Source organism: Polyergus mexicanus, unplaced genomic scaffold, assembly GCF_030449975.1.
Source record: "Polyergus mexicanus isolate NDT 795.1 unplaced genomic scaffold, iyPolMexi1.0 SCAF_13, whole genome shotgun sequence".
Taxonomy (NCBI): domain Eukaryota; kingdom Metazoa; phylum Arthropoda; class Insecta; order Hymenoptera; family Formicidae; genus Polyergus; species Polyergus mexicanus.
The window spans coordinates 3,294,486-3,321,374 of NW_027223333.1; the positions used below are offsets into that span (position 1 = coordinate 3,294,486).

At 28.9% G+C, this 26,889-nt stretch overlaps 2 protein-coding genes across 12 annotated transcripts in view; both read left to right on the forward strand.

The window, feature by feature from the left end:
• Mical (Molecule interacting with CasL) overlaps nt 1–11,800 on the forward strand; it is a 44,555-nt gene extending 32,755 nt beyond the window's left edge. For 7 of the 8 annotated variants that reach the window (XM_070306551.1, XM_070306555.1, XM_070306556.1 and 4 more), the window contains 7 exons: nt 486–3,367; nt 3,940–4,084; nt 4,316–4,472; nt 4,872–4,981; nt 5,327–5,500; nt 6,188–6,302; nt 11,474–11,800. In XM_070306551.1, the coding sequence (XP_070162652.1) occupies nt 486–3,367; nt 3,940–4,084; nt 4,316–4,472; nt 4,872–4,981; nt 5,327–5,500; nt 6,188–6,302; nt 11,474–11,570 (3,680 nt within the window). In that variant the 3' untranslated portion in view covers nt 11,571–11,800. Of the gene's footprint in view, nt 1–485; nt 3,368–3,939; nt 4,085–4,315; nt 4,473–4,871; nt 4,982–5,326; nt 5,501–6,187; nt 6,303–8,529; nt 8,676–11,473 lie in introns of all 8 variants that reach the window. The other variant, XR_011447791.1, reaches the window with a different exon arrangement.
• A 1,143-nt stretch (nt 11,801–12,943) lies between these two features.
• The window catches only part of Crmp (Collapsin Response Mediator Protein), a 40,697-nt gene continuing 26,751 nt past the window's right edge, over nt 12,944–26,889 (forward strand). For all 4 annotated transcript variants that reach the window (XM_070305577.1, XM_070305575.1, XM_070305576.1 and 1 more), the window contains exons 1-2: nt 12,944–13,140; nt 26,786–26,880. In XM_070305577.1, the coding sequence (XP_070161678.1) occupies nt 13,102–13,140; nt 26,786–26,880 (134 nt within the window). In that variant the 5' untranslated portion in view covers nt 12,944–13,101. The remainder of the gene's footprint in view (nt 13,141–26,785; nt 26,881–26,889) is intronic.

A 26,889-nucleotide genomic window follows, 5' to 3' on the forward strand; every position in this document is an offset into this window, starting at 1 on the left:
AGTTGTTTTTAAGAAAAAATATGTAGCTTGCAAATTCATATTTTTTTTTTTTTAAACAGCTATGCGTTTTTTATACATCAATTAATTTCTAAGTTGACCTTTTCATGATTTTCAAAAATGACTTTAATTAAAATTCAAGATTATCAACTTTGTTCCCTCAAAATCTTATAAATTTTGTCTTTTGTGTTTTTTTATATGTTTGTTTCAAGTTTCGGAGAAAACACCTTGTACACTTTTTGTGAAACACACTGTGTGTATATACATATACAGTCTAATATTTTATATCTTCTTATAGTAATATTTTCTTTATAATATCTTAATAATTTGAATCTTTTAACGACAAAACATATTTTCTGATATATTGCAATAATCCAGTATGATTTGTGCTTAATGATTATTGATTAGAAAGATTGGGGAGATCGGTAAAATTACTTTCCATCTTCTCAAAGCATCATATGTATATAATTATATGTAATTTTTTCAAGGTACTAATAAGCTGCGAACCAACAATGCGCCACTTTCTCCGTTGTCACCTACGATTTTATTTTCACGACAATTTTCAACCGATCGCTGCCGACATTTATCGAACGATATCGCATACAAGCCAACAACTCCGATAGAAAATCCGCCCAAAACGCAACAATTACCTGACTTGTTAAAGGAATCCAGTATTTTGAAATCAAAGACAGCACCTAATATCTATGGTGAGTCTTCGATAAAAGACAGAGAGTTAATCGACAAACCAGTGTTTCTACATCAAACTAATAATTTGACCAAGGATTCCATAGAGGATATGACAAGTTCACAGAATACGGAGAAATTTCTTTTGAGCAACACGGAAGAAACTAACGGTTTCAGACCGCGTAGTCCTCTTCACGAGACGTCCATTGTCGTGCCACAAGTAGATTGGAATAAGAAGAAGGAAGATAAAGATGCCAGTTCGGATGACTCTGAGATAGATAGCGATTCGCTATCTTCGTCCGATTCTAATGAAGCGGTTGAGAATGATCAATTTGTCGCTATAAATCTTTCGCCGCCTAGATTACAGATTCACAGTACTGACGGTGATCTTCTACTCGACGAGGGAGTTGATCGATACAAGCATTACGATCCCGATGATGGTCAAAGTTTCGAGCCAGACTCTATCGAGGTCTCCTTCTTGCAGGATCGCCGATTAATCGATCCATCGAATGCCGATTCATCAATAGACAATGCACGTACTATTGAAACGCTGAATAATAATATGGAACAATTAGACTTGCGGGATGATAATAAAAGAGATTGCAACAGTTCTTCCGAAGCTTCGATGGTATCTAACAAGCAAGATGATTCCGAAGAGAATGACATTACTACCGCGGCATTCACTGAGACAGAATTTTCCGAATGGGCTCGCGATGGGGAAGCTTTGGTCTCTGATGATCTCCGCGATGTAGAGCTTGACATTGATCCTAATTTTATTACTGTACGAAGAAATAACGCAAAATTGACTTCCACGCCTGTCAGAATCGCCAAAGAGGAGGATACGGAACTTGAATATTCTAAGATCGACCGGCTAATCGATCAGAAATATCCAAGCAATAGCACATCGAAATTATTAGTCAATGGCGAGGACATTAATTATATGGATACGGACAACGAATCACTGTTAGATGACAGTCTTCAAGACGCTTCCAATATTGCAATGTTGAGAAATCGAGGCTATGTCGAGTTCGTAAACGTCAAGACAATTCTACCTGATATCTCGTCGTGCAATTTATCGATCGCTGATGCGCCAATAGCAAGATTGGACTTAGAAAATGATTTCTATAGCGAAGAAGAGGCAGAAGGTTTTAAGGATGCCAATGTGATCGAGATTGATCCTATTACTATGGAGGATGTGATTGGCAAGCTAAATGAGCCCGTCATGAATAATTCATCAACTAAATCAGAAATTCAAACAATCGAAGAACAGGGCAAAGAGAAGTTTAAGGAGAACGCAACGCGAGAGCCACTGGTAGAAGCTATTAACAAGGAATTGTTCCAATCGATGGAGGAAGATAGTTTATTGGTGATGGAGCCAGCAGAAGATACAACAACCAGTGAAGTCGTTACAGTACTCGCCAGTCCGGTTAATCCTCAGATATCTATAGTTCCTCTAGAAATGGAAAAACGCGACGAGCCAGTCAAAGCGGATTCCAACAACCCAGATTATTTAGAATACGTAAAAAGGCTGCAGTTTAGAATCGCAGAATTTAGCAACGCGAAAGATTCTATCGACGTAAGAAAATCGAAGCGGAAGAACTCGAAGAGCATGGCGCAAACATATACTGCGGAAATAATTGCCGAAGAGATTAAATGTCAGGAAACAATTGCGAATAATAGTAATATCAATTCCCCGGCAACTTCGAGAAAACTTGAAGAGATCACCAAAGAGCGATCGAAGCAGAAGAATGTTATTCAGGATCTCTTGATGGATAAGGTTGAGGCTCACAAGCAGAAGTCAGCCGAGAAAAAGGCTCGAAGAGCTGCTAGAGCTTCATCCTTTACCACAATGCTATCGCCGATGAAACAAGAATCATCTAATGTTTCTTCCATTGGTAACAGGTTTGTGCCTGCTTCTATAATATCACTAACAAACAATCCAGATGGTACAACTTCTGACGAGGCACACAAATTGCTGGATTCTTCAGTGTCTTCACACTCTCATGAGCAATGTGATCAAGTTGAAGCCAAAGAACAATTTCCAAAGAAGACTGATCAGCTAAGCCAATTGCAGATGACAGACAAAAAACCGACTAGTATAGAGAATATTTTAGAGAATATTTTCAAGACGCCAATCGCGCCACCAAGATTTAAGAGCGAAGAAGCAAGGAGAACAGCCGAAAAGGCCAGGCAGGATGCCAGAGAGCGAGCTAGGATGAAGAGTGACGAGGATCTAGGTTTAAGCCCCGAAGATAGGATCAAGGAATTAAGAATGAAGGTGATTCGCAGACAACTTTCGATGGATGATGCGAGAAAAGATGATACGCCAAAAACTGAAAGAACTAGATCGTATTACTTTAGTGCAATAGATAATTCTGAATTGAAATTACAAACTAGTATGAGTACCGACAATATGAAAAATATCGCGAAGAAGACAAATTTTCAGAAATTACCAGCGGCTAATGCAAAATCAATGGACGAATTGTTTAATACCACAGGTTTATCGTGTTCGGATAACAATAGTACAATAATTAAAAGAGATAAGAAAAAACCGAAAGATTCAGAAAGAAGAAAGAGTATTATACAAGCAGTGTCGGATTTTTTTTTCAAGAAGGAATCCAGTCCATCATCTAATCAGAAAGACAAGCTATCAATGTTTCGATTGACTTCAAAATCAAGAGGAAAAGTAAGTGTTATTTGACCTTTGCTGATCTTTGCTGACGTACCTTTGGAGTTATTTATAAGCATTAACAATCAACATTCTGTTTGACAATTTTTACATTTTGACCGTTTATATTCCACTTTTCTATGTTTTTATATTACTGAAGAGAGTTCAGTCTAGAACAGAAACGTTTACGTTATTATTGTATTTTGCGTTATTATTTTTATACGATTTACGATATATTTATTTTTAGGCTTAAGTATTATTTTCGTGAATTCTATTTTATTAAAATTCTTGCGAATAGTTCAACTTTTGATTTAATATATATTGCATATATATCTACCACTGCTTGTTCCTTGAGTCTGTCTATTATTTTGTTTAACAAAGCAAATCTATAAAATATTATAATTGTCGATTTTTATAATATTATAATATTTTATATTATAATAATATTTATAATATTATTACACTGTTCTTAAATTTTTTTTAACAGTCTTACTATTATTTTATATTAAAATCTTATGATTGTAATACTCAAAATAATTATTTAAATTTAAATTTTTATTTTTTAATTGATATTTTAAAATCTTTTACAGTTTGACAAAATTGTCTCCTCAAAATCTGATACAAGACCTAAAAGTATGTGCGAAGACATACTTGTACGAAATTTTATCACTGAAAGTTCACCACCCGTGCCACCACCACCACTTAATTATTCTATATCTACCACTCAAGTATCAGGTATGGATTATATAAATGTGAATTATATAATAATTCTTTCTTCACTGATTTTATGAATATTGGAACACATGTTATACAGTTATTCAACTTAGCAAAGTGTGTGTATGTTTGTGTGATGAACAGATATATTTTTAATGATAACAAAAATATATGAATTATATCATACTATCGATTTATCAAAAGCAAAACAAAATATATAATATATATAATATAACAAAACAAAAATCTTAGAGATTGCAGATAACAGTTTGTCGGATGACGATACAAAAACAGCTGCTTTGTCGACATCATGTATGCAAAAAATAACTGCAACTGAAGAATCATGCAATAGCGTTCCACGTAAATCAAAGTCTGCTAAAAAAGTATCTAGACAGGCCCAATTAAAGAGGTAAGGAATATACTCTTATGTGATATATCTAAAAAAATTAAAAGAATAACACATGGTGAGTTAAATACACTAAATTTTTGAGAGAAATTTTAGAAAAATTTTCACAAAAATTGAATATAATACAACAATAAGATAGTTACTTTACTTATATGAAATGTTTAGAAACTATTCTTCTTGACAAATATAGCTGATTTTTTTTTAGTAAAAATATCAAAATGGATCGTCGTACATGTGTTTCCTAATTTCCTAATTTTTTAAATCTTATAGAAGATATCCTCGCCAATAAATTGGATGAATTAAATTTTGTTTCATCATTCCTGCACACTTAATATACAAATGTTTAAAAAAACAGCTTTAATTTGCAAACATTGTTAATTTAGATATATTTTATATATAAAGATTGCGTATGGCTCAAGAAATACAGAGAAAATTAGAGGAAACTGAAGTGAAACAAAAGGAATTGGAAAGCCGAGGTGTAAGTGTCGAGAAAGCACTGCGTGGTGAAGGAGGTAATATATCTTTTTATGTATATATACATACGGAAATTCTGATTTTCTTAAAATGTTCATCATAGATATATTTAATATTATATATACACAGCTTTTTGCTTTCATTTATGAATGTAATTTGTGAGTCATAAATTTTTTGCTTTTATTTTGCTTGATATTTATTGATATTTATATCTTTTAATTGTTTTTTACATATTTTTTATCAATATAACAATATTCAATAAAAAATTTTAATTGGAATATTATATTTATTTTGAAATAAATATATGATGAAATAAATATATCATACATTGTATGTAGAGAAAATAATATAGTTTGAGAAATTATATATAATTTTTTATTTAGATTGTTCCAATCATGAAGAAGCCGATTTACTTAGGGAATGGTTTGATCTTATGAAGGAACGCACAGAACTGCGCAGATATGAAAAAGAGCTTCTAGTACGTGCGCAAGAAGTTCAATTAGAAGATCGTCATGAACGACTGCAACAAGAATTGCGTGAACGTTTGGCTAATGATGGTAATTATTTTTTTTCCGATTCATTAATGTATATAAGATAATTACAATTAATTGTATATATATAAATATACATTTTGTAAAAGAGATGCATATAAAATATCCTGCTAAACGATACTTATAATGGTTCAAAAATATAGTGCATAATTAATTGTAAATTAATACAGCATTTGCAGCAGGAAAATAACTTACAATGCATATGTTATAATCGTTTTTATAAATAATATTGTAACGCGCAAATTTTCTTTTTTATTTGTATAATTTTATTTGTATGTGTATATACAATATATATATTGTAAAATGTTGTTTATATTTTTATCAAACAATTTAGCTTTTCATGTATTAATATACTACACAACAAAAAAAGAGAACACTTTTCATACGCTAAAAATTGGGCTATTTTCAAAATGTTAAAATCGTCGGCGAAATATCATTGTCGATAAAAAATTAAAAAAAAAAAAAACATTTTTAAGCTTGAAGTTTCAATTTTAACACGCTATCGGCAATTCAAAAAAATTTTTTTTTCTATTCTGTGCTTTAAAAAAGAATACATTGTTTTATTCCTTAAAATTGTTCTAATAAATATAAAAAAATAATAAAATATTCTTATAAAAATATATATGAGTCATAAATGAAATATTGCACAATATTATAAAATAATTGTATAATAAAGATTATATTATTTTATAGATGATAAGAAGACTAGTGATGATGTTAAAAAGGAAGGAGAAATCTTGACAGAAATGTTAGAGATAGTAGCAAAGAGGGATTCCTTAATTGCTCTATTAGAAGAAGAACGACAAAGGTGGTGTAGATCATCATGTTTGACTTGCATTACATCTATATATGCATGTTACATTCGTATTTTGAAAATACTTTCACGTACTTCTGAGTATCTGTCTTGCATTTTTATATTGTTAACTATTTATTTTTGTATATTTTTTTATTTTATATAGCAAAAATATTTATCAATTGTAATAAGGAGCTATTAGCATGTTTTGAATTTTAAATCTTCTACGAACACCTATACGCTTGTTGGAATATCGCCAATCAATACGTATACATACTATATGTCTTTTTCAATATGCAATCTGCAAAACATAATACTTCATTATTTATTGATTGTGAATAATTGCAATAATATGTATGCACATTTCTCCTAAATATAATGTTACCTGTTTTAAAAAGCAATGCATTTTATAAGTTGATGAGTTTTTTCATATGATTATTTTACTTTATTTCTTTCACTTATTTGTGTCTGTTATTTTCATCAATTTTTATATTTGTTAGTAGTAGACAGTTTAAAATAACTTGCATGTGGCTTGAAGTGGGACTGATCATTTTTACGTAATGCATGAAAAGAAAAAACAGTTTTTAAATCCTGTGAGGAATCAAACCCGGATTTCTAAATCGTGAACCATGAATATATTAAATTTGAATTTAAAAAAACTAATTATAACAATCTAAAATGTTTAAAAAATGATTAAAATGTTTATTTGCTTCAAATATCTCAATATTTTTAAAATGCACGAATTTCTAATTCTAATATTTTTTTCATATATAGCCTCATGTAAACGATCTATAATTGGCGACAAAATTCGGAGTAAAGATTTATCATTAATAACAAAATAAATAGATAAATTAATCGTAAAACGATTTATTAAATTAATAATAATAAATAAAATTGCTACTCTTAAACAGCTGTGTAATTAAATTTAGCAAATGTAAAAAAAGTATACATATTATTAATTATTCTAAATATTCTCAAAATATAATTAATATAAAAAATGAAAACAAATATAATAACAGGCTAATAGAGCCAGACGCAGAAAAATGCCTTCAGAGAAGTCTAATTATCAAAATAATATGTTTTAAATTCCTTTTCAAACCATTTTGAACAAATATTAGACTGTTCTATATCAATGGAATGATTTGGGGAGTACTGTCATGGAAGAATCTTCATTATAATAATAATCAATTAAAAAAGGCGATTACAAATACTGAATTCTTCTTTGAACCTGTTGAACATTCTTCTTTTTCCTTTTCTTCCTTTAGAATCAATCTTGATTTTTCTGTTTTTAGAAAAAGATCTTGCTTCTTCTATTCTTTAGTATTAGAAATAAATGGTTTATGAATTTATCTTCTATTCGTATTCCATTTGAGATCTAAGGCTTTTTATAATTACATGAGAATTCGTACTTACCTAATGAATAAAAATATTTGAATTCATTAAAAACATTGAGCACATCAATAAACTTTCTACCAATATGTAAATAGTCATTAAAAGCAAATATATCATCCGCTATTATCAATAAACGTTCCAATCTTTATTTCTATAGATGACCTTTTGATAAATGCTTAATCAATGCCATTATTTCTGTGAGGAGATTAATGCGTGACAATCACAATGTTATTTTCACTAGTGAATGGAGATAGGGGAACATTGATAAAAATATTTATCAAATGAACGTTTTCCTTCTTTTATATAGTGATACTAAAATTTATATTAATAAAGAAAGATTACATAAAAAAACTTATTACAATCTGTTTGCAAAACGTAAAAAATACAAATAAAATATCGATAATCGATTAAATTTTTTTGTCATGAATTATTATTAAATAATGGTTTTTTTAGAACTTGACTGATTTTATAAATCTACTTTCTTTGGCACATATCTGAACTATGAATCTCAACACACTCTCTCTCTCTCTCTCTTCCCCCTCTCTCCCTCCCTCCTTCCATCCCTCTCTCTCTCTCTTTCTCTTTCTCTCTCTCTGCTACAAAAGGAGCACAATCATTGATCTAAGGCTTTTTTACTCTCTTACCCAAGATTCCATCAAAGAATTTCAAATTTATTATTAATAGTTTGTTGGATATGAATATATAGGTATTCATTGTCCGATATTTCATATGTACATCTGAAAACATTGTTGAAAAATAATTGAAAGAGAAAAATTTGACTGCATTTAACAATAATAGTGTTCACAATATTGAAAGCTTATTGTTTTTTAATATATTTTATATGTTCCAGTCTTCTTGAGCCATAATCTTGATAGGAGAATATTGTATATTGGTATAAATAAATTGTTGCTTCATCCAAGTGCAAAGAAATATTTTACCAAAACACATTTTGATATATCATGTAATAACATGATATACGATATGAGATTTATTCATGTAAGGATTATGATGCTTCAACATTTAGTTATCACGAATCACAGACTGATGAATCATGAGTTTGATTGGGATACAATGGAAATCTTGGATGTGTGTGTAGATAGCCAATTTTCTTCATAAGAGATTGTTGTCTGAAACGGTTTTTATTAAATGATAAAAAAAATAGTCTAAATCTCCAAAGTGATACGAAATAATTACATTGCGCATATTTAATAATTGCAGAGAGCTTGTTTAAAAATAAAAATCTCCGCTTGTTTGCATCATTTCCCAATTTATGTTTATTGGCTTATTGTGTTTACTTATAACTGAATATTTATAATTATATTAATGAACATTCGAGTTGTGTATGCGATTCATTTGTGTTTGGCTCTAATTAGCATGTTCGTTTCATTCTTATCATATTATTAGATTATCTGTTTATTATTATTAATATAAAAAATAAATATGCACATTAAAATAGATATAATATAATGTTTTTAGTATCATATTAATATAATCATTATTTATTTATCATTAATAATTAACTCGCTAAAAATGCGTATATATATATTTTTTTAAACGATTATAATGTATTTTATATAAAATAATAAATTAATTTATATAAATAAATTTATATAAATTAATAAATATAAATATAAATATTATAAAAATTTTGTCATATAAAAATGTTGAAGATAGATTGTTTGTAATATCATTTTGCAATGCAAATTTTTTTATGATATGTTGATATAGTAAAATTTTTATTTATGAAGAAATTAAATATTATATGAAAAAATCTTATAAAATTTAAAATCTGTATTTCTGAAAAACCATATATATTCGCGTAAAAAAATATTATAAAGTTAAAAGCACATGAAAATTCTTCAAAGTTGTATATTATTAAAAATATAAATTATACACATACAAAAAAGTAAATTATTTAAATATACATCATTAAATAATTTTTCAAAGATATCCTTTTATATAAAAGATATATATTTAAAAAAATATAAAGCAATTAAGAAATAGAATTTTAAGAATTAATAAGTTAAAACAGTTTGTTCAAAAATAACTAACTTAAATATAAGTATGAAGCTAATTCGTCAATATACCGAAGTATTCAAAGTACTTGGGTAAATTATTTAACACTTTGCCTACCGCCTAAGTTAAGCGTAATTAACATAAGCGATAGGCACCGCAGTTTTTTCGAATCGCACTCAATACAATGTTTTCTTTTAACTTTGCATAACTTTTATAATATGAAGATTAAATATATGATATTCAAAAAAAAAAATTCATCACATTTCTTTATTATTAAAAATTTATTTTATATTTAACTTTTATATATTATATGAAAATAGCAAATAAGATTATTGATATTTACTGGTACAATTATAAAACACACATGTTTTATTGTTTTTCAATAGTATGATAACGCTTCAAACAATCAAGTTTATGTTCAAGTTATCAAGGTTCGAAAACGATTAAAAAATCCGCACATTAACGATATATGTGTATCGTTACTGGATAAATACATTCTCAAAATAAATGCCTATCAATGTTATCTTTTTTGTTTTAGATATTTAGTTACAGTGCTATTGACACAGACTTCTATATACATATATATTATTCCTAGATCGCTAAGAGCAATATTACAGATGAAGCCAAGGACAGCCATTTACAATTCGATAGAATATACATATATATATATACATAGATTGCATTAATGTACATTATATACATACTTATATTCTTACATTTACTTACATATACACTGTATATACACTTACACTCAATTGTAAATGAACTGCCCTTGTTTCATATCTCATCAGATATGATATAGTCATGTTAGCAGTCTAGGTATAGAATTTTATACCTTTATAGAAGGTATAGAAATCTGTAGTTATTGATGTTTAACATGCTTATATTGAGTGGTTACAATGGTGGTGTAGCAAAAAGATAGATTTACCCATTCGGTCGTTCAATAATGACTTATGAAACGGATAGATCTATCCAATCGGTCGGCAAAGTGTTAAGTAAATGTATTTTTATCAATTTATGAATAACTTAAGATTCACCCAATTCGTAAATTTCTTATAATGGCATATAGATATAAAATCAATTAGTCTCTAGTAGTTGATTATGTGCTATCAATTTATAATCGGCTATATATATATGAGTTATATATAAGATTTTTTTCATAAAACCTGGGCTGTGCATTAAATATATTATATTTTTGCAAATTTTTATACAAATCTCTATTATTTTGACATTTTCTAATAATAAAACATATAATGATGTTAAATCTTGAATAAAGTATAAGATTTTATAGATAATATGTATGCGATAATAAATATTTAATTGTATAAGTTATAGCTTTAATAGACTAGTAAGTCAATACAAATGTCTTTATTTTCATAAGTGTATTGTCATAAGTGAAAACATTATATATACATATATATTAAAGTTGCTATTATTTATAATTATAATACAAATTCTTTAATATACAAATTCTTTATCTTCCCGACAATAAAATAAAACAAAAAGGAATATCGCATCTGTTTATATATTAAAAAAAGAAATAAATCAACAGTAATATATCTAAGCTGTTCTATATATTCAAATTTTCCATTTGATAATAATTAAATTGAATATCAATATGTTTTGGAAAATGATGCTAATGATTTTGAATAAAAGGTTTATGTAAATATGTTATATGCACAACTTCAGCAAATAATACTATTTAATATTAATACAAATATATACATATATAAATAGATATATAGATATATGTATATATATTTATTTATTTCTTCTAGATATCAGAACGAAGACCGCGACCTCGAAGCTCAAATGCTAGCTAAAGGCCTGAGATTAACGCCAATAAAGAAATGTGACTCTAAATATTCAGTATAAAATGTCAGAGTTACACTTCTGTATATATATATATTTCTGCTACAATTTTTTATTATAATACTATAGAGAAAAATATATAAATATATATAAGATTGTAAATAGTTTAAGCTATTATCATATGCGACATGGAATTTGAAGATAGAGGATTCATATATGCCTAGAACTCTTCTGCCTGTTTTCGATATATTCAATATATGTAATAAACGTATCTTTTTTACACAAATATATAACTGTTTATTTTTGATGCAAGAAATAAACAAACCGAAGTATTTATTTCATTGATATATAATTTAATTACACGAATAAAATATGTTCCTACTTAAAAAATGTATAATAAATCGTAATAAATAAAAAGTATAAGATTTTATAAGATCTTGAAAAAATGCGACACTAGAGACAAATGAGCAATAAATAAAAACTAGATTTAGTGTTTTAAACTTCCTTTCTGCAAAAAATTTAAAATAATTATATTATTGTATAATTAATTGTGTACACACACGAGATATTTCAAAATTTAATATAAATACCTCAAGAATATGATAATGTGATGGACTAACTAAAGGATGTTTTTTAGTTAATTAATCATTTTTTTTAACATTAACAACATTTTGATGACTATGATATATTTTACAGATGAAGAAAAAAGTTTACAATAATCGATAGAAGGGCTTTAGGAGCTAATATCAGATGTTCGTATAACAAAAAATTCACATTTAAAAAACGAAATCATTTAATTTTAATAAATTAGAATAATAAATTAATAGACATTTTATCTATTATTGTCTCTTAATTTATTCTAATTTATTAATATTAAATGTGTGATTTTGTTTTTTAAATGTGAATTTTTTGTTATACGGATCCTAAAGCCCTATCGATTATTGTTTATTATTTTAGAGCCATTTTATTATTTTGAAAAAGTTTTACATTTGTGATAGATATATACAATATTTTTATTTCATTTTATTTAATGTCAAAAAAACTTTCTATTTAAAAATTTAGTAAATCTCTCATGTGAAATACAATACTAATTTAAATTTCTCAGGCTAGTAAAAGCTAGACGAACGATAGAGAGTGCGTCAATTTTAAGGAAAATTAATTTTACATTGAAATTGATTATTATAAATATATCCGCGAAGAAACTGTAAAATCTGCTCGATTAATCAGAGCAATGAAATTTCTACCCCTTTCTGTTCCGAATCAAGTAATTCGAAGCATTTGTAACGCCAAATGGAATGCATAAGCTATTTTACATTTGACATTTCCCGCGCTCCGCTAATGTTCTACTCCGATTGGTGGAAGCAAAGGTCGTCGAGTGGGGATCCACCCACCGAGTGATGAAAACGATACTAACGCGTCGCGTCAGTCGCATCGCGTTTTCGTATTTAGTCGATCGTGTTGGTCGTGTAGTTACGTTGTTCGACTCGCTGCTTCCCAGTAAAATTAACGTTTCTTTCATACGAAACAAAAATAAGAGTGATTCGCACACGTATTGGAGAGTAAATACATACTGTGATCGTTGTGTGTTCGCAAGATGAGTACTCCAGTGAAGAAAGTGCCCATTCATCTGCAGGTGAGTGAGTTTAGCACCTGTAAATTTTTCGCATTCGATCTCTCTCGGTTTTTCGGTGGAAAAAAAAAAAAAGTTATTTTTATATGCATTGCGCGTGACAACGATGATGGACGAACGGGAAACATATAATTCAATTACGATAAATCTATCATTATATAATTTCTTCTACTGTAAAATTGCTTTTTCAATTTGGCTTCATATTGATTTGCCTTTTGTTTTAATACCGTCCATTTAATTAAGATGTATGCACATTTATTTAAATCGTGTGTGAAAAATTTTATTGATTTTTATTGAGTTCTTTATTTTCTCTCTCTCTCTCTTTTTGTTTTCTATATATTTTTGATTTTCCTTATTTTTCCTTGTAAATTCCTGGAAATTTTGTGGCTATTTTCAGTTATAACATTTATTTTTATATTCTTTTATGATAACACTCTCTATAGGGAGAGAATGTTTCGTAAAATGAAACTTACTTACTTAATTTTATTTTCAAAATATAACATTTTATATATTATACACGCGTTATTGCGCGTTTTACGCATTTACGATATTATGTAACAATGTACAAAAGCCGCCCGGCGAGTTTCTTTTCCTTTTTCGGAGAAAAACTCCATAAAATCGTTCGCGAATTTCATCTCTGCTTCGAGATCTCTCATTGCCGATTTTAAAATAAGATCTTTTCCATTTCTCCTTCACTACCAAGTGGAAATCGTTAGCGTCGTACATTATAACTTTCGAGAAAGGAAGCTTTTGATTTTTTTTTTTTTTTTTTTTTTTTTTTTTTTTTTTTACTTCAAACGAAACTCGAGAGAACAGGTTTTTTGAATAGCATACAGGTTAAACATATGTACAATTGCGAGATTATTGATTGGGAACTTCAAGTTCAAAGAACTTGTTGCATCAAAATCATTTAGGGATGTTTTGGCTGTACAATAATAGCAAAAAAACTGTTAAAATTAAAAAAAGGAACATATTTCTTACATTTATACTGTTTGAAAAATCAAATAAATAAATCCCGATTATAAAAAGAATTAAAGTATATAATACAAAATATAATATGATTCTTAACGTCTTCGTAAAAGAAAATGGTTGTAATTAATATTTTTCCTAATTTATGACAAAAATATTTCATCATGAATACCCTCTGCAATCAACTGCAAGAAATAAAAAAAAAAAAACGAGTAATTTGCAGAAAGAGAGAGAGAGAGAGAGAGAGAGAATATTTTTCTACAATTTTTAGTAAATAACTTTTAAACAAGTAAGTGGATTTAAAACAAGTTTTGGATATTAGAGTTTTCTTAATATACGTGAAAATTTTTATTTCGTTAGCAATGTTTTTTTAAATTTAAATAATTTCCAAACCAAAAATTGTGACCAGGTTTTGCACAGATACAAATCAGAACCCATACAGCACAGAACATTGCAGCAATATTTCAATATTGCCGCAATGTTGCTACAATGTTGCAATATTGCTACAATGTTCTATGTTGTATGTGTATGGGAAGAAATAGTAGAACAATTTACCAAATTTTCATTCTTTTGTCAATGTTTTGACATATGACACATATTGTACATCCTTAATGCTTATTATTAGCAGTTAGGTAAATTTTTATCTTGTTTTCACAAATTAATTGGAAGTCATCTCTTAATCTTACTGAATTTTACGCGAGAAATACTTTAGAAATATTATTTTAGAACTGTTCTTTTTTTTATTTTTAAAATTGTTTTATTCGAAATTTTTATTTTTCATATAGGTATAATCAGTTATAGTCAATTTCATAGTCAATTATATTTTCTAAAATTACTTGCTTTATTACGATTTGCTTTGACATTCTGTTAACAAACTCCGAGATAAGTTTATCAATTTATATCTATATTTGTAGCCGTGAGAGATAGAGAATTACAGAGAGAATATAAAGAAAAAAGGTTTAATTATAAATACGTATATAAGTTAGCTAACATTAAAACAATCAATTTTCAGCAAAGATTCATGCAGAATCACGCTTTTATGCATTCATCGCTGATATACATATAATTAATCGACCCGTAGCGATAAATAGTCATTTCATATGATAAGGAACGCTATCACGTCCTTTGCTCTCTTTGGTGAAGATTTGTTGCGATTGTTAGTATATGTTATATTGAGTATTTCGAAAGTGGAGGTCAATCGCTCGGGAAGTTATTGGGGACCCAAAAATAAGAAAAAGAAATTGGTATGAACATAGGTCCGGAAATGCGTTGTTTTCGATTTATCGCCATTTTTATGTTGAAATTTTAAATTGCTTTATTTTTGAATCTTTCTGTCAAAATTGAAAGAAGAAATGATTTTGATTTATTTATTTTTTTTTTAATTTTCTTGGGTAGTACTAAAACAGCCCGGGAACTTTTATTTGACTTTAATTATGTTATAAAACTCGTAAAGACCATCTCTTCTTTCAATTTGACAAAAAATTTCGAAAGCAAAGCAACTTAAAATTTCAACATAAAAATGGCGATAACTCGAAAACAACGCATTTCCGGACCTATGTTCATACCAACTTTTTTTTCTTGTCCTTAAGTCCCCAGTTACCTTCCGAGCAATTGACTTCCAGTTTTAAAACACCCTGTACAGGTTAGAAGTATAAATTATAGTCGCTATGGAATAATTCATATTTTGATTAATATGCTGATAAAAAATGGTATGTATTTATAGTCAACTAACATTTATGACTCTAAACGATGTTTTTTAGTTAATATTGATTGATAATTGATAACTTTGATTATATACATATAATATGAGACGATTTAATCGGCGTGAGAATTCTAATCTTGATTATATGAGTACTTAAACGAAGCCGTTTATTTTATTGAGGTTATGATTTGCATATGAAATAATGTCTACTTAAATCGAAAAATTGCAGTCGTAATCGAAATCGTAATATACACTGTTTAATCTATTTTTACATACATGTATGTATGTGTGTATATGTATGCTTGTCAGATAAATGACAAAATGTATTGATAATATGTATAAGCATGATTTATTTATGATGTGTATATTAAACGGTTTTAAATCAACGGAAAGATAATTTTTGTATGTTTCACTTGCGATAAATTTAAGGTGGCATACGAATTAAAATACAATATTATTTAAATTTTTGTGAAATTAATCAATTCTAAAATGTTATTATTTTTTAAATATTTAAATAATTATTGAATTTCACAAAAAAATTAATTATTATGCTTTGAAAAGTCTTTGATATGTTCCCAAACAGCACAAGGATGTCCTTAGGACGTTCAAAGGGCATCCAGGACATACATGTAGGATATCCTCAGGATATCCCATTTTAATTCTCGGATCTCTTCTGGGTGTCCTGAGGAAGAGTAAATGATAACCGTATACTAACCTCTGGAGAATCCAGGAAGATTCTGTGGAATATCCTAAGGATCTCTATATGTTAGGGATATTTTTCGTATGTTTCAAGGAGCAAATTTTAAAATTTAAATATAAATTAAGATTGTGTTTTGTTATTTACTGCAAATACTAAAAATCTAATATTAAAAATAGTTCACGTTCTTTAATATTTGAGACTTTCGTGCTGTACATGAATATTTTAGGTTTGGCTTCCGGGTTTGAGTCATGTAATATTTTCTAAACAATCCAATATCTGAATTCCCTATGTTGGGATTGCATCAGAAATTGAACTGATAGAAAATAATTACATTTGTAATTTCCTGTCAGTTGCTCTTTCCAAGCTTTATATAATTCTCATGACCAAATCTCAAATATACGAGTTCGCGCGTCGCATAGCGGTAAACAAACGAACTAGCGGTTGAATACTATTTTTTATAAAGTTTTTGGAATGTTGCGGATAGTAATATTTCTCATGAAATAATAATTTTAGATATATGAAAATATGCGCATCAAATTCAATTATTAATATTAAATGAAATTAATATTAACAATTAATTGCACATGTATATGTCTTCTGGAAATCCAAAAGACATCCAATATAATAGACAGGGCAGATATATCCTACAGACATCCAGGGGTTATCCAGTGGACATTTATATAGGACATTAATACTTATTATAATACTTAAGATTTCTAAATTATATTAAATAGCCGACACAACTAAAAATAATTATGTATGCATATTAATTTTTTATAAATATATTTATAATAATATCTTAAAACATCCTACAAATGTCCTGAACCGTCCTGGACATATTCAGGATGATCCTGAGTATGTTTTGTACTGTCTGGATTCTTTTGTTACGTTATACTATTTATTCTATAATCATTATCAATGCAAATCTTATAAATATCTTATGAAAAAAGTGTGAAATTATTAATTACATTCAGTTAATCAAGACCTTGAAGAGCAGCGATTAATTCATGTGATATTTTATTATTGATTGTTACATATTATAATACATAATTGTAAAATTGTGATCAAAGCTTAAAAATAAAGGTATTAAAAATATAAAAATTACAAAAAATATGTTGCTTCTACATTTTTTCTTCATATTTCATATATATTAATGATATATTAAATTGCTAATAACCATAGAAGAATATATTATATGATTGTAAAAAAGCGTATATTGATGTGAAATGTAAAGATCATGAAGTATGTAATGCTTACGTCGCGATTTAATGTAAGATATTTAAAAGATGTAAGGCAAAAAAAAAAGACTTATGAAAGCTATACACAGTGTGCGTTTTTATTTATCGACGATAATAAGAGTGAGAAAAAATTTTATCATTAAATAATCCTGTGTCGAGGCACATTATCAGGATGTAATTTTGTATTTTGCTTTTGAATATACTTGCTCTTATATGCAACATCGTGATGCGTGTAAAATATAATATAATGTAACATTCGTGGAAGGGAAATGCTATAATCATTTCAGCTTTAGTATGAGAAACGACAGTAATGTTACACGGTGGCAAGATTGACGTAGTATTGATCCGAACAACATTGTAACTTCTCATCAAAGTTGCCAATTTTAAAATGCTGCTCAATTTTTAAATATAAATTATTAAATATAAAAATCGATGAAAGTTTTAACTTGTACAGAAAAAAAAAAAATAAAAAATGATTCTTTCGCAACGCTGTTAAAAATGATTATATTTTGAAATTATGTCAATAAGATTATTACGAGCATTATAATGTCAAAATAAAAATAGTCAAAACTGTGGACTTGTATATTACTGAAAATAGTTTAGTGCTTTGTTTAGATTATTTTTATGTTAATTCCTGTTAATGATGCTAAAGGATAGACTCGATGTTGCGTTTAATTAGTGCGTGCTACTTAGCATTAATTGAAAGCAAAAAAAACTCCCATCCTCTTTCTCTAACTCTGTAAACGGAATAACCAACATATTATGTTTCAAACATAATTTTCCAGCACTAACTGTATTTAATATAACAATCGTAACAGGTTTATCGGATTTTTGAATATAAATTTTTTTTTTAACTTGTTGTTAGAGAACTATTAAAATTACAATTATATACAACTATATAAACTTCTAACTCACTGCATTTTTATAATAATAATATTTTGTTCTTCATAATTATCGGCGAATTCTATCGAGGATAAAAAAGCTATTTATCGGGAAACTATGCGCGTATGCCTCAACACTTTTCTTGATTCTACAATGCATACAACTACCAATAATATTAAACAGAAAAGTTTAAAATTTTTCTAGAAATTACTTATTGTTAAAGAAAAGAAAATATACGAAATACAGCACTGCGACGCGGTCAGGAGTAAGTTGAGAACGTGTAGCCAGAGCTCTGCGAATCAATAGTTCGTCGACTCGACTCGTCGACCTAATGTCGGGAAAACTCTCTCCCCGGCATTTTCTTCAATATATATTTTGCAGCGTTACTTCACGAATAGAAACGATTCCATATTATTTAAAGATGTACGTGTCATATGTTAAAACATTGACAAAAGCATGAAAATTTCGTAGACCGTTCTACCATCTCTTTTGAGTATCTGACCAAAATCTGAACACAAGTCTCTAAACGGTTTGGAAATTATTTAAGTTTAAAGTTAGTATGGAAAATTGCGTATTGTAACATTTATTGACAAATTTGACAAAGGAAAAAACATTACCAACGAAATAAAAATTTTTACATATATTAAAAAAATTCGGATAAATATTTGTGCAAAACTTGATATAGATTCACTTTCTCGTTTAAAAGTTATTTACTAAAAATTGTAGAAAAATATTATTTCTCTCTCTCTCTCTCTCTTTTTCTACAAATTACTCGTTTTTTTTGTTTTTGTTTTTTTTTCTTGCAGTTGATTTCACGATCAAAAGTTTTTGTCATAAATTAGGAAAAATATTAGTTACAACTATTTTTTTTTTTACGAAGACGTGAAAAACCATATCATTTTGTGATACTTTACTTTTTTTTTATAATCCGGACTTATTTATTTGATTTTTCAAACAGCATAAACGTAAGAAATATATTTCTTTTTTTTTTTTTAATTTTGACAGTGTCTTGCTACTATTGTACAGCCAAAACATCCTTAATTTATTATTCAATCGCTAAATTGTCTCATATCAGATGACGGACTTCGCGAGAGGAAAAATGAAGATCTTTTCGCACTCCTACGAGAAGAAACATATGAATATTTTTCTGACGAGATAAAAATATCGGTAACATAGAAAAAACCGTTGCTCTCTTTAATTATCAACTTTTTTTTTATCGTAATAATGTCGCGAATTAGAAGAGCAAACAAAGATGCGACGACATTGTAAATAATCTAGTATAATACTTGCGAATAGGCATATAATAACATGGAAAACGTGTAATTAATGGGAACTGATCCGGTTTTATTTCTCACGTAACGTTATACGCTTCTCTCTCTTTCTCTCATGACATGTATAATTCATTTAAAAAAAAACTGTATTTTTATTATATGATAACACAAAACTGTATTATTTTTATTACAATTAGATAACTCTACTAATATGGCAATATATTTTCGTCATTTTAATTAAAATGGCAATTGTTAATAACAATTTGTTAACTTATTGTAATCATTAAGAAAAGTTAATTACAAATTTTAATATTTTAATTAATTTGCTCATTAAACTATTTTTTATTTAATTATTAAAAGTCTATAGCAGATTTATTTATTATAAATATTATAAATTTGTTTATTTTAAAAATATGTTTATTATAAATATTGTAAATTTATTTATTAAAAATAAGCACATGCAATTTTTATTATAGTAAACACGCGCATATTTCTCTCACGTAATTTAATCTATAGCTTGTATTCATATCCTCTTTAACGTTTGATGTTATTTGATTCTTAGTAATATTATATGTTATTTTCATATGGCTCAATGACATATTATGTCACAAATCAATTTTGATCATTAAACTCTATCCTAACTGGAACGAACGCAATGATCGCTAGTTAGACCGTATGAAAAAGGATAAAAATATTGTTCTTATTGCTTATATTTTATCGAACTTTTCGTATAATTTATTAATACTCTGCCATCTTTTTACAAAATAAATATTTATAATATGTCAGCAATAAATAAATTCTTCTGTTATATAGGGTGTCTTAGGATCATTGCACCATCTGCTAATGGCACATTTTTGGAGATTTTTCCTTAGCGAAAATGTCGAAGAACGTTATCATTTTTTGCAAGTTTCCAATTTTTGCCATTATATATTTTTGCAGCCTTAAATTAAAATTCTATTAAAATAAACTCTATTTGATATTAACCGAAGAATGTAATTTTAGTAACTTTTTAACTTCAAAAAGTTTAGTTTACGAAAAATTCTTCTTTTTTTTTTGGATCGCTTATAACTCAGGAATTATTAATGCTTCGATATTTTTGCTGAGGAAAAATCGTCTCCAAAGTGATCTCAAGAATCTGCCATTAACAGATAGTGATTCTGGGACACCCTGTATATATGTATATAAATATATTTTATCTCTCTTAAATTAGCTCGCGTAATCCGAGAATAATAGCTATTGTACGCATTCCAATTAGAAGAGATTTTAATAATCATGATCGAAATAAAAAAAGTTATCAATTTTTGTATAACGTAAGATTAATACTTCACACATCTTCGAATTCCTTATTTATTTAATTGCAAATAAATACAACTGTTTTTCTGCGTATCAGAACTTTTTGAGGAAGAAGTAAAACATTATCCATCATATCGAGATTTTAAAACTGAAGTGTTAGCTTTATAGAGATGGATATTTGATCTATGATATATCATAATCTAAACGATTGACCACAAAATTGAAAATTCAACACATATGACTTTTGAAGCATGTCGGAGAGTATCATTATTCACGGCAATTTTTGTCAGCTATTTATTACGCTCTGTTTCCTCTTCCACTATCCGTATCCATCTATTCTTAAAGCTTTATTTATTCATAGTAATTTCGCAGAAAATTCCTCCCCCCCCTTTTTTTCTTTTCTCTTGTCCGCCACGTTTTCACAATGAGGCGATGTTAAATTTGGCTCGGTTGCTAAATCGGCCACTAAAACCGTCAATCGAAATGCGTGTTTGCCGGCATCATTTCTAAAACGTAAATGACTACCCAGACAGCACAAGGATGTCCTTAGGACGTCCAAAGGGCATCCAGGACATACATATAGAATATCCTCAGGATATCCCATTGTAATCCTCAGATCTCCTCTGGATGTCCTGAGGAAGAGTAAATGATAGCCGTATATTAACCTCTGGAGAATCCAGGGAGATCCTGTGGAATATTCTAAGGATTTTTATAGAATATGTTAGGGATATTTTTCGTATGTTTCAAGGTGCAAATTAAAAAATTTAAATATAAATTAAAATTATGTTTTGTTATTTACTGCCAATATTAAGAATCTAATATTAAAAACAGTTCACCGTTCTTTAATATTTGAGGCTTTCGTGCTGTACATGAATATTTTAGGTTTGGCTCCCGAATTTGAGTTGTGTAATATTTTCTAAACAATCCAATATCTGAATTCCCTATGTTGGGATTGCATCAGAAATTGAACTGATAGAAAATAATTACATTTGTAATTTCCTGTCAGTTGCTCTTTCCAAGCTTTATATAATTCTCATGACCAAATCTCAAATACGAGTTCGCGTGTCGCATAGCGGTAAACAAACGAACTAGCGGTTGAATACTGTTGTTTGTAAAGTTTTTGGAATGTTGCGAACGGTAACATTTCTCATGAAATATTAAATAAATAATAATTTTGGGTATATGAAAATGTGCGCATCAAATTCAATTATTAATATTAAACGAAATTAATGTTAACAATTAATTGCACATGTATATGTCCTCTGGAAATCCATAAGACATCCAATATAATGGACAGGGCAGATATATCCTACGAACATCCAGGGGTTATCCACTGGACATTTATAGGACATTAATACTTATTATAATACTTAAGATTTCTAAATTATATTAAATAGCCGACACAACTAAAAATAATTATGTATGCATATTAAATTTTTATAAATATATTTATAATAATATCTTAAAACATCCTACAAATGTCCTAAACCGTCCTGGACATATTCAGGATGATCCTGAGGATGTTTTGTGCTGTCTGGGTACTATACCTAGAATAAGCCAGGTGTGACTTATGTCTGCCGTTTCCGGTACACGCCGTATGTATGAATGTAAAGTAGATTAGATATGTGGATCGTTCGCGACTCCCTTTGTAGGGTTCACAGGGGCAAACTAAAGGCAAGCATTTAAAAACTGTAGATATCTCTCTTTATCTCTCTCCGTCTGTACCTTGTCAGAAGAGATAATGACTCCTCTACACATATATCTGCGGTGTGCGTCTTTTTTATAATTTTTTCGCAAACATATGGGACCTACAATGTAACGCCGGTTCCGAACGGCCAAATTAGAGAAGGGTTCTCTTGACAAATTATTCTCGATGATTTGCCATTGTCTTCCGAGACATGGCGATCAAATAGATCCGATGCTTTTGGCTGCGGTCGGGAAGACGCTAGAAATGCTTCGAAGCATTGCATTAACCAATAGGAATAAATAAATCTTTACTCTTTTTGTCCTGATTGGTCAATCAAACGCTTCAAAGCAGTTCTAGCATCTTCCCGACCGCAGCCTTTGAATTTGAATCTAGGCCCTCGGCACAGAGAGCAGACGCACAACTCTCACGATCGCTTCAGATATAGGATAGATATAAGAAATAGATGTAGACATAGGCAGAATGAATTATAACAACAAATGTGATTTTTGCTCTTGTAACATCATAAATTATTCAGTTAAAAGCTAATGTAAAATTTTGGTATTCTCGGATGATATTTTGCGTAAGATTCACTTAAGATATTGCTTGTGCGTCTTCACTCGCACGAAGAAATGTGATCGTGGGATATGGTCCAAGGACGCCTTGATCGTGACGATAATGTTATTTCAAAGAGACATCTTGTAGTTTTTATGCGAGCTAGATATTCACACATCCACATACGGCATCTTTCATTTAGAAGCGAAACGCAATTACATTTCATAGACATCGATCAATAATTATTCAACAAAGTTTGTCTTGCGTAACTATTGATATATCTTTCAAACGCAAATTAATTTGCATGTATTGTGTGCATGTATAGAAAAAAAATAAAGAGAGACTACATGGTTCAATAAATTTAAGAAAAGCCTTTTCTCAAGAAGCGCGAAGATAATATATGTAAATGTTTTATTATCATTTTTAAAATAATCTTTGTGGAATATATTTAAATATTATACTGTGCGCGTATCATTATCGTAATACATCTTCAAGTCATATTTAGAATATTTAGAATAAAAAGTATATATAATAAATTGGTTTTTAAAGATGAGAAAAATATTTCTTATCTATAGATACATTTCTATTCTATAATTTTTTAACTATGTTATGAAATTTTCTTAACTCTCAAGATACAAAACATTGAATGCACTTGAACTAGTTTCGCAATGCTTGATGTTATTTGCATCGCGTATCTCATACTGCGCAAAGTAAACTCAAGCTAATATTACATTAATTAATCTACATTACGGTGCGCCATGAGTTTTAGTAACTTTATCCATTCAAACTTAGAAGGAAAATTTTGAGTTTTTTCCCTTAAAGGTAAAAGTAAAGTACTTTCAGATATATCTGCCTTTTTTGTATCAAAGTCTTCAATTATGATTTTTTGCAATCCAGATGAGCATCCCATATATGTTTGAGAAATCAATATGACTTTTAGTTAAATTAAATATATATATATATATAAATATATATAAATTTTGGAACTATCAAAATTGAATTTTCTGCATGTGAAAATTGCACTTATTATCTAAATGATAAGTATATCCAAATATCGCAACATAGTAACATAGTTTCGCTGAGATCCTAAACTGATCCTACATTCGTGCCTTGCACCGAAAATCTAAAAGTAGAATCTGTTTCTCATATATATATTTCACAAGACCTTTGCAAAAGAGATAGAAAGAGAGAGAGAGAGAAAAAGAGAGAGAGAATAGCACATTTTAACACGCCAAACTGCCACTCGATCCAATCGTGAAAAGATATTCGCGATAAGCAATTTTCGCTTAAAACCGCGTCAATTCGTACCAGCGGATTCGAGATGTATAGACAGGAAGTGCCGGATTATTGATTTTAACCAGGGTCGCACGTCTGATTCGACGCAGCCCGCATTTTGCGTCGTATTAGGTTTGCTTGCTCAGCAAATGCTCTATAATAAGTTTATATATTATATATCTAATTTAATATAATATACATGCGTATGATTAGTATTAGTGATTTAATTTTGTCTATTAATTTCAAGATTGACATGATACTTTTATCTCTTGTCGGTCAAAAGGCATGTAAGAGAAATGTGGTTTTATTTTTTTCTCAATTAAATTACGAAAAAAAAAAAAAAGATATGAAAATAATTTTGCCTATTAATTAATAATTTAAGAGACAGATAAATATAAAAAGAAAGAAAAATAAAATTTGTTATATAATTTTTATGTGGACTTTTAAATGGTGTGAAATTTAAGTCTCTCAGAGTCTCTCACTAATGTGTACTTCGTTTTAACGAGATTTTATCGCTCTGGTAGCACTCTTATAACACTCTTGAGAAGATTTCTCTTAAAAATTACATGAGATGGAGATGCGTGGAGGATATTGTAAGAGCGTGCCGAAAATACTCGAATGCTGATTTCTAACACATGAAGCACACATGCCCGTTAGTAATAACTATACTCTGAAAGGTTTCCGCTTATACATAAATATATTTGCTGGAGGTTTCTCAAGGGTCTCTCGGCGTATAAAACTCGAAGATCGAATCTTCTCATTTTTCGTGTTTCTCGTTTACCCATAAAACCTTGTATATACGTATTACGTTTAAGTTACCTTTTGTTTTACACCTAGTTTCATTTCGATCGTAATGTATTTTTTTGTTATATTGATTCTGTCGAATATCTTCATTCAATATATCAAATGTTCTAAATCTATCGAAATATAGTTGGATTTTTCATAAGGAATATTTTATTAGCCCCTTTGTCATATATTCGCTTTAAAAACTATATTAATAATAGCACATTTACAATATTTAACGATTATATACTATAAGTGATATTTGCATAAAGATCCGTAGGAGTATTGCAAAGATATTATCAATTTTTGATCAATTTGAATTATATGCTTTTTAACAAGAAAACTCGATGATACAGAAATCTCGAGGAAGGCTGAAAATGGTTTAAATATGCACCGAGGTCTCATAAAGTGGAGCTCGCTCACAAGGGCTCATTGCTTCAACGTGCCTAGACTCATGGGGTGCGAAAAGGTCTATACTTGTTAATGTACTTTCGGAATGTAGGCGGCAGCACATGTTCGAGAATTGTTCTTTTTTCTTTAACGCTGTCCTTATTCCTACCAACGCTGTTTCTTTCTCTTCGAGGATTAGTTTTTACATTCCCTCTGCAGAGGATGAAAGGCATGTGATGCCGAGAGTCCTTTGAAAGGACGCGCACCTTATTCATCAACTTGCACAATGCCGATGCATTGCAAGAGCAATGCTGGCTCTTCTCTTTCTTTTATTCTTCCGGGAAAATATAAATCGTAACCAGTTATAATTTTTTCACAAAACTTGTTATGCCAATTAAATCAAAGTATATGAATTTATATATTATGTATATTATGAAAATATATGTAATTTATGATATATATTTTATTTATATCAAAAAAATAATATAAAATTAATAGAATAATATAATAATATAAAATACATATTTATATGTTTTATATACATATATACGTTCACGCGCATATTTTTTGCCTTAAACACAGGTAACTGTTCACTTATCGGATCATGCACATCTCGTACATAGTCTCAATTTAGCATTAGCGGAAGTGCGTGAACTCTTCACTGACACAGCGTTGATTGATAATACCGTAATAAATAGCGGTGCGCGTACACACATTAATTGCGTACGCCGGATGTTGGAACTCACTCGCGTTGTGTATATGTTACATCAAGGACAATAATCGGACGATTCATGGTCGATAGAAAAGAATCGCTTAATCCCCGTTAAATCAGAGTTAAAAGTTTGTATTTTTGAAATTGCATCTCTTACATTACAACTAACATAAAAATATTATTTTGTTTTACAGAGCGCGCAGAATAGATTGCTAATTAAAAATGGCAAAGTTGTCAATGACGATGGGATCATCGACAGCGACGTCTACATCGAGGATGGTATCATTAGGTATACATG